We start from the raw sequence: 7,892 nt of genomic DNA, 5'->3' as shown, positions 1-7,892 counted from the left end.
GCTCTCAGCCCACTGCACGCGGTCTCCTTCCAGGCGGCCGGCTCCCGCGGGAAGGCGTGTGGGATGATGCTCCCTGGTCCTGGTGCCTTCTCCAAGCTCCAGCATCCGGAGCCGCCCTCAGCTGGCACCGCGGCAGCCACAGCCTGGGCGGGAGAAAGGGAAAAGGGAGGGGGGCTGGAAAGGCTCGGCGAGCGGGAGGAGGGGAGGGGGGGAGGGAAGGAGCGAAGGGGAGGGAATCTCTCTGCTCTGCGGTGCCTCCCCCTCGTCTCTCCGGCTGGCGGTGACTCCGGGTTCCCTCTCCACACCCGCTCGCAGTGGCTCACCCCCTTCTCCGCCCACCCTTCCTCCGGAGCGCGCCGGAGGGGAGCCGCAGCCCGCGCGCGGCGGCGGCGGCGGCGGCGGCGGAGCCGGGTGGCGAAGGCGGTGGGTGTGTGCGTGTGTGTGAAGGACGCCACCTCTCTCTCGATCCTGCTTCCTCAGGCGGCGGGCGGCGGGGCTGCAAGCTCCGGCAGCGGCGGTGGCAGCAGCGGCTGCAGCAGCGGCGGCTTCCGGAGTCCCGCCGCGAAGATGCTCAAAGTCACGGTGCCCTCCTGCTCCTCCTCGTCCTGCTCTTCGGTCACCTCCAGTGTGGCCCCCGGGGCTGGGAGCGTCGTCTTGGATTACTGGATCGACGGTTCCAACAGGGATGCTCTGAGCAATTTCTTCGAGGTGGAGTCGGAGCTGGGACGGTAAGGCGGGGCGAGGCAGGTTCCCTGGACCAGGCGGAGCTCTGAGGCGCGGGCTAGGGCTGGGGACGCCTGCAGCGTGCACCCGGTTTGTCCCCTTTACAGTGACTGCTTCCGAGGATGGGGGACTGGCCTCTCTGCCCTTCTATTTTTCGTTGCCTAGTTAGTGACTGGGAGGGAGCTAAGCTTTTCTCAGGTGCGGCTCAGATCTTCCCCGGAGTGCCTAGGCCGGTGGAGTGGCTGGCATCAGCGGTACTCTCCCAAGCTCCCTGCTCGCCGCCGGCTGCCACTTCTCCAGGGTGACAGCTCTCACCACACGTGGGCCCTGCTTTCCCAATTAATGTCTTTGCTCATGGCTATAGCTTGCTAGAGGGTCCTGTTTCTCTAGTTATTTGGGGGAGTGGGGATTGGAGGGTGCCCCTTATATCATGACAAAATTATTAAATTAGATTCCTCCTCTTTCGCCTTATCAAGCTCTCCAAAGCAAGTAGCACTAGGAATTAAACTTAAATACTAGCTTCCCTACAGAGTGTGCTCAGGAGTGAAAGGGGGAATGAATCATTTAAGAGAGTTAAAGGCAGAATAATGAAGTAGTGTGGCTTTAAAGAGGAAGCAGCACATGGGGTGCAGGCACTGTAATTAGTGAAGAGTTCTGCTGATTTATTTAAATTATGTATGTAAAACCCCATCTCCCTAGGGAAGCATAAAAGTCCCTCATCCCTTCCCTGGGGATCCAAACAGGTAGCAGATTTTCTTTGTGAATGATTCCATGTGTTGTAATATTTTTATCCATTGAATTTTTTCTTTCCATCTCCTTTTTTCCCCCTTCTTTCTTTTCTGTTGTCCATAGGTGAGGAGACTTGTTTCAATACTCAGTTTAGATGCAGGGCCCTTTACTATACAGAATCTGAAGATGTAATTTAAACTCTTGACAAATTGCAACTTCTTTGCAATTTTATTTTCCTTTCTCTTTTTGCTGGAAATATTTTAGCTAACAACTGTTTTTAAAATGTAATTAGAGACCAGAATAGAATTCTGAATGTTGGTAGTTGGCCAGAAGGTGTAATTGTCGCTGCTGTACCTGTCTCCAATTTCCTATTACTATTAAGACTCATTGAGAATGGGTGATATGTGAAAATGAAAAACTTCTGAATGAAAACTTAGGAGTTTGTTATGCTTAAAAATGTCTCAAAATACTTTAGCATTGGATAATGTATACAAAACATCCATTTCTGGTCAAGTTTTTCAGTGTCCATCTGAAGATCTGTTACATGTAGATTGATATGAAATAACAGAAATAGGTTTACAAGGTTCAAAACCTAATGATGTGATGTGCTGCATAATTGTGTGTATACAATTGTGTGATGTGCTGTAGTACTGCAGTGTACACTTCTAATTAAGGGGATGGTTTACTTAAAATTGTTTACTTGGTGTTTTAGAAACTGACACATAGTTGAGGAAGTGCTTGATGATGCTACAGGGACTGTCCCAGCAGCAAACCTAACTGCCTTCAGAGTAACAACTTGGCCAGATGCTTCTAATCCATTCTGACTTACCATCAGTACAGCTTGTCTTTAAGAATAAGTTTTGCCATCAGGAAACTTGAGAAATTTCCCTTAATTTGAGGGATGGAAAAGTGAGAAAAAAACAACTGTCAATTGTACATGCGTATGGGATGGTAGACATCACAGGGAATGCCTAAGGAATTTAAAAAAAAATTAAGTTTGGTGTTATGTTGCATAATTTTTGGGTGATAAGACCAAACAAGTTTGCTCTTAAAAACTGATAGTATATTTTGCTCTTAAAAATCACAAAATTATGGGGCTGGGGATGTGGCTCAAGTGGTAGCACGCTCGCCTGGCATGCGTGCAGCCCGGGTTCGATTCTCAGCACCACATACAAACAAAGATGTTGTGTCCGCCAATAACTAAAAAATAAATATTAAAATTCTTTCTCTCTCTTTCTCTCTCTCCCTCTCTCACTCTCTCTTTTAAAAAAAATCACAAAATTAAGATATTTAGGGGCAAAAAAAGCTAAAACTTGTGAACTTCTGTTTTTTTCAGTAGTAATGTGTAATTGTTTAGGTAAGTTTTTTGTAGATGGCAGCATTGGTGAGTTACATGCTTATACTACTTGGTTAAGACTTTGAAAAATATAACTTCATGATACCACTTATTTTTTTTCAACAAAATATACCTGAAACCTACAGCAACTAGTATTCTGAATGTAATTATTAATAATTTATAACCAAAGTTATCACTGTAGATATATGATAAATGATAAAAAGTCCTCTTCCTTCCCACACTAGTGATCAAGTTGAATTTAGTTAATTGGTTTCAAGTCTTTACTCTCACATCTTGGGTCAAATCTGCTCACCAGTTGTGACTCTAAGGCCAAAACATTCAATTCATTAGTACACAGTTGTCAATAACATGCTAAGAAAGCAGTGCTCTGGAGTTGTGTGGTACCACTCAAGAGTGGCAAGCTCCAGAGTGTAGACAAACTCTACAAGATTAAGTTAATTCATGATTTATTGGTTCCTCTGTTACAATTATCTATTATAAATTAGTGACTACTGAATTCAAGAGGATTGGATTTATGACCATTGGGGGCCAACACATGCTGAGGATATTTAGAAACACCAGGAGAGCAAATTTCCAAGGTTAGACCCATCTAAAGCCCTGGATGGTGCTTGTGAAGGCAGCTGCTGGTAGCACTGATTCACATGTAGCCATTTAGAGCAGGGCAGATGCGTTAACTTTCACTATGGGGGTATGGATGTATAGGGATTATTTAGAAGTGTCAGGTGAACTAATTTCTCTAAAATCACATTTGAAATTCTGTATTACTTGCAAAGTTTGTCAAAAAGTTTCTAAAAATCATCATACACTAACAAATTCAATTCTACTCAAAAATATGGAATTGGTCATGATCCCAGTTAGGGCTCCATATCCTAGACAGCAGTTGGTGTTTTGCCCAGTGATTTGAGAAATTGGCATTTTAAATGCTTTTCTAATGCACAAAGGAGCTTGCCTCTGGTTCAGATTCTGCCCAGTGGTTTGGCATAGGGAATGACAAGAATTGATTTGGCCAACTCTGTGGTGGGGATTTGGCCTTGGGCATCTAAACCCATATCCTGTTTTCAGGTATGTCCTACCTTTTGTTTCCTACCTTCTGTTGCAGCAGTTTGAGAGAACATTTATAACAAAGCCAGATGTACTTACAGATGCACAAATCCAAAAAAGAAATGAAGTATAATTAGGACAAAATAAAAAGATTTTCAATTATTTTATATATTTTTTAAAAATTTCCATTCCAGGGGCTGAGGTTGTAGCTCAGTGATAGAGCACTTGCCTAGTATGTGTGAGGTACTGGGTTCCATCCTCAGCACCACATAAAAATAAATAAATAAAATAAAGATATTATGTCTATCTATAACCGAAAAAAAAAAAAGTTAAAGAAAATTTCCATTCCACTTACTATAGTTTCTTTAGGCTGGTGAACTTTAGTACCTGCCTCCCCAACCCAATTCACAATTAAAAGACACATCTATATTGCAGCTTAACTAAAATATAATTATATAGGACTCAAGATAAGAACCAAGTAAATTTAGATAGTGAGGTGTGTATATGTGTGTATGTTTGTGTGTGTGTATAAAACAGAATGATTTGATGATATAATACATATTCTTATTATCAACAGTGGACTCTAATATTTTCTGTTCTATGCTGTTTGATTGTATTCTGTTTTATTAGAAAAATATTGGCTGAACTCATGTGATTTCACATCCCACTAATGGGTTGTGATTCAGTTGGAGAATTCTGTTTTAGGCCATAAATCTGTGCATGCCAGATTGAACTATGAGGCAGAGTCCTTTTAAAAATTGTCTTGCAGACCAGTTGACAGCATTGAATAGTGTCCATTTGGCACAACTCTGTAAGAGAAAAATTCTCCTACTTTTGCCTCCGAGTCATTTTTGGGTTTCCCTTTCCAAGATTTTTGGAAAAACACTGGTGTCTCCTGAAGATCTATTCTACTAGGCAAGTAAGAATCTGGGCTGGCTGAGGGCAAGGGGCTGCACCTGAAGCAGCTTCACTGTGGAGCAGAGGAACTCAGAGGCCTGAGAAGCAGGATGCTCCAGTAGAAATACATAACTGTGGCCCAAGTAACAGTCAGCAAAGGCCTCCTGTAAGGGAACATGAAAAGTGTGTATTTTCAAAGAGAAGGTCTTCAACCTGTGCTCTTGGATTGAATATCTGGGTGTCTTAAACAACAAATCATTTGTTTCTCACAGAGCTGGAGCTGAGAAGTACGAGTTCAAGGTGCTAGCTGATTCATTTCCCCAGTGAGGGCAAGCCCTTTTCCTGTCTTGCAGGTGGCCACTTTCTTGCTGTGTTTTCAGAAGGTAGAGAGAGGAAGGTGGGCCGGAGAGAGGAACCAAGCTTTCAGGTGTCTCCTTCTAATCCATAGCATCATGAGGGCTCCAATCTCATGACTTCATCCTAAACATAATTACTTCCCCTAAATCCCAACCTCCATACCATCGTATTAGGGATTAGGGCTTCAGCATATGAATTTTGAGGGGACGAAGTCAGTCCTCACCATGGCTGGTGAAGGATCAGATTCTTTCTTTTCCCTTCCCCCTTCCTCTTCAGCCCTCTACCTGGGTCATTCTCCTGGCTAATAATTCTCATGCCCCAGCTTTTACCCTTAGACTGTCCTTTAGGCCCCCACAGCCTATCTAGGGTATACTTCTGGCTACTGAATCTTCCGCCACACATACTGCCTTTGAAGCTTACACCCTTTGGGGATGGTATGGTTTTTATCTGACTTGGAATTAAAAATATACCTGTTCAGTCCCTGTCTTGTTCTTTGTGCATGATTCTTTTCTTAGGCAGTGGACATAAGGGCAAGGTGGGATTGCAAGTGGTAGAATAGAAACTGACACTGTGTGGGCTCTTTGCAAGAATACTGACTGTTAGCTTCCGGAGGGCAGAGTCTGTGGGTTTGGCTTATTCACTATTGTGTGTGCATTGTCTAGCATTGAGCATAGTACTTGGCAGGTGTTCAATAAATGATTTTAGGGAGAAATCCTCAAAGGTAATAAAGTGGACTGGGCACAGAAGGTGTTCCTCTTTCCTCTCTTTTTTTGAAATGCTGGTGCCTGTTGGTCTTGATGTTATGATCTCCATTCTTGTGACTTTGGAAAAGTGAAATATTGTAACCTATTTATCTTCTTTGTAAAACTTATGTGACCATGTCCCTCATCTCATTCAGCACTCTTCTCAATGTGAGTATTGATAACCACCACCTCTGTAGCTCATAGGGGCTGGAAATAATGCCATTTTTCTGTTGGCAGTATTCTGTGGTTCTGAAATGAAAGGAATTCAGTTTCACCTTCACTATCACTTTAACCACAGGTGTGTCAGAATTAGGCATTAAATCAAGTTGAACTTAAAGTCATGCAATGCCTCCAAGCTATCCCAACCTCTAAAGTACTTGGAAATGCACTCTTTGTAAAGAGGCTTAAAGTCTATTAAGGACTGTATGATAGGATCACTGCTTTAAGAACACCCTATTTTTCCATGCTTAAATACTGTTACAAGGTTCAAAATAACTTCTGGTTTTGAAAAAAAAAAAAGACTTCTAAACTGTTCTGGAGATATTGAGAGGGTGGGGGAGGGAGAATGCTAACCACAAAATAGCTTCAAAGAACTTTATTGTGAGCACTTAACCCTCAGACATAAATTTGTGGGTTGTGTGTTTGCAGAAATATGTTTGAGACAACTTATTGAGAGTTGACCAAGTAAACTCCTTCAACTACTAGCTGTTATTTGCTTGTTGATTATTTTTCTTCTTTCTTAAATATGGCTGAGAGGTAGTTTTTTATTTTTCTAAAACTCCCTCTTGGGAAAGCTAACATATCTAATAAAACCAATGTTGATCTTTTAAAATTTCAAGGTTAGGTTTATCTGTGAAATATTAATATTTAATTGAGTCAAGGAACCATAACATTCAGGCCAAAGAATAACTTTCCATGAAGATCAGTGACAGCTAGAGTCAAGTTTTTACTCAGATCATATTAATCTTTACCTTGACTATCTTTTTATCTCTTTGTAGTACAGGATCATCTGAAGACTTCATAACTCCAATGGCTTAATTAGGAGATTATGTCCAGATATTGAGGACATAGTGTTAGCACATAAAGGACACAGATCCTTCAATACAGTCCATTTTCTTCATTCTAATTGCAAGTGAAGGGCAAGAGTAGGTAAGGTAAAGTAGAGAAAGGTAAGGATTTTCCTTGGCTTTATCTTATCAATGGCAAAGATCAAATGAGGAAAGGAGCAAGGCCTAGAGAGGGTGATTCACCATGACCGGTCAAGGGTAATACGTGTAGACCTTTCTCTTTTCTCTTACAGTGTGGTCTCTCAGCCTAGGCATCATGGAAATTCAGGCCCAGATAATGCCTTGTGTGGGAGCTCTCCTGTGCATTATAGAACGTTTAGCCATGTCTCTGGCTGTTAGTCCCTAGATACCAACAGCAACCTTCCTCTCAAGTATGAACACTACAGAGTCTCTGGATATGGTCAAATGTATCAAATGTAGTCTCCTTGCCCTACTGACATCCACTATCTTAGAAGCTTGAAGCTAGTCTTTTTCATGACTTTCTTTCAGCTGTATAGACAGTGAACAACAGATTAAGTGCATTTGCTGGATATCTGCTGCAACCAAATATTTCTCCCATTTCTGTATATAACACCAAGATTTCTGTCATAGGTGCATACAATCTGTGCTGTAACTTGCTTAATGTTTTGTTTAAATAACTTTATCTTTATTAACCTAAATTTACTTAGAACAAATGCTTATTTCACTAAATTGAAAACCATAAATAAAACCAAATTGAATATTCATAAATAGAAGCAAATTATAAAAATAAATCACAATGAAAGCATAACATTAATATTAAATTGTAGCTAGAAATGTTTGTCTACTGAAGGCTGCAAGCCTGAGGATTGTTCTCTTTGTTAAGAACAGAGATTATCAAAGATTAGCAGGGTTAAAACCATAGTAGTACAAATTGAGGTTTTCTTCCTGATGTAATCAGAATGACTGAAAAATAATTGAAAGGAGAAAAATGTTCTCATTTTTTGATCACTTGCTATT

At 41.6% G+C, this 7,892-nt stretch overlaps 1 protein-coding gene across 1 annotated transcript in view; it reads left to right on the top strand.

Annotated features, from left to right (window-relative positions):
• Positions 1-486: 486 nt before the first annotated feature.
• The window catches only part of CAMK4 (calcium/calmodulin dependent protein kinase IV), a gene marked incomplete at its 3' end in the record, with an annotated part of 234,535 nt that continues 227,129 nt past the window's right edge, over positions 487-7,892 (top strand). The window contains exon 1 of the mRNA XM_081302083.1: positions 487-728. Coding sequence (XP_081158209.1) covers positions 568-728 — 161 coding nt within the window. The 5' untranslated portion in view covers positions 487-567. The remainder of the gene's footprint in view (positions 729-7,892) is intronic.

The sequence above is a fragment of the Spermophilus citellus genome (assembly GCF_964194105.1).
Source record: "Spermophilus citellus genome assembly, chromosome: 1".
Lineage (NCBI taxonomy): Eukaryota > Metazoa > Chordata > Mammalia > Rodentia > Sciuridae > Spermophilus > Spermophilus citellus.
This window is presented reverse-complemented; position numbering and strand designations above follow the sequence as displayed.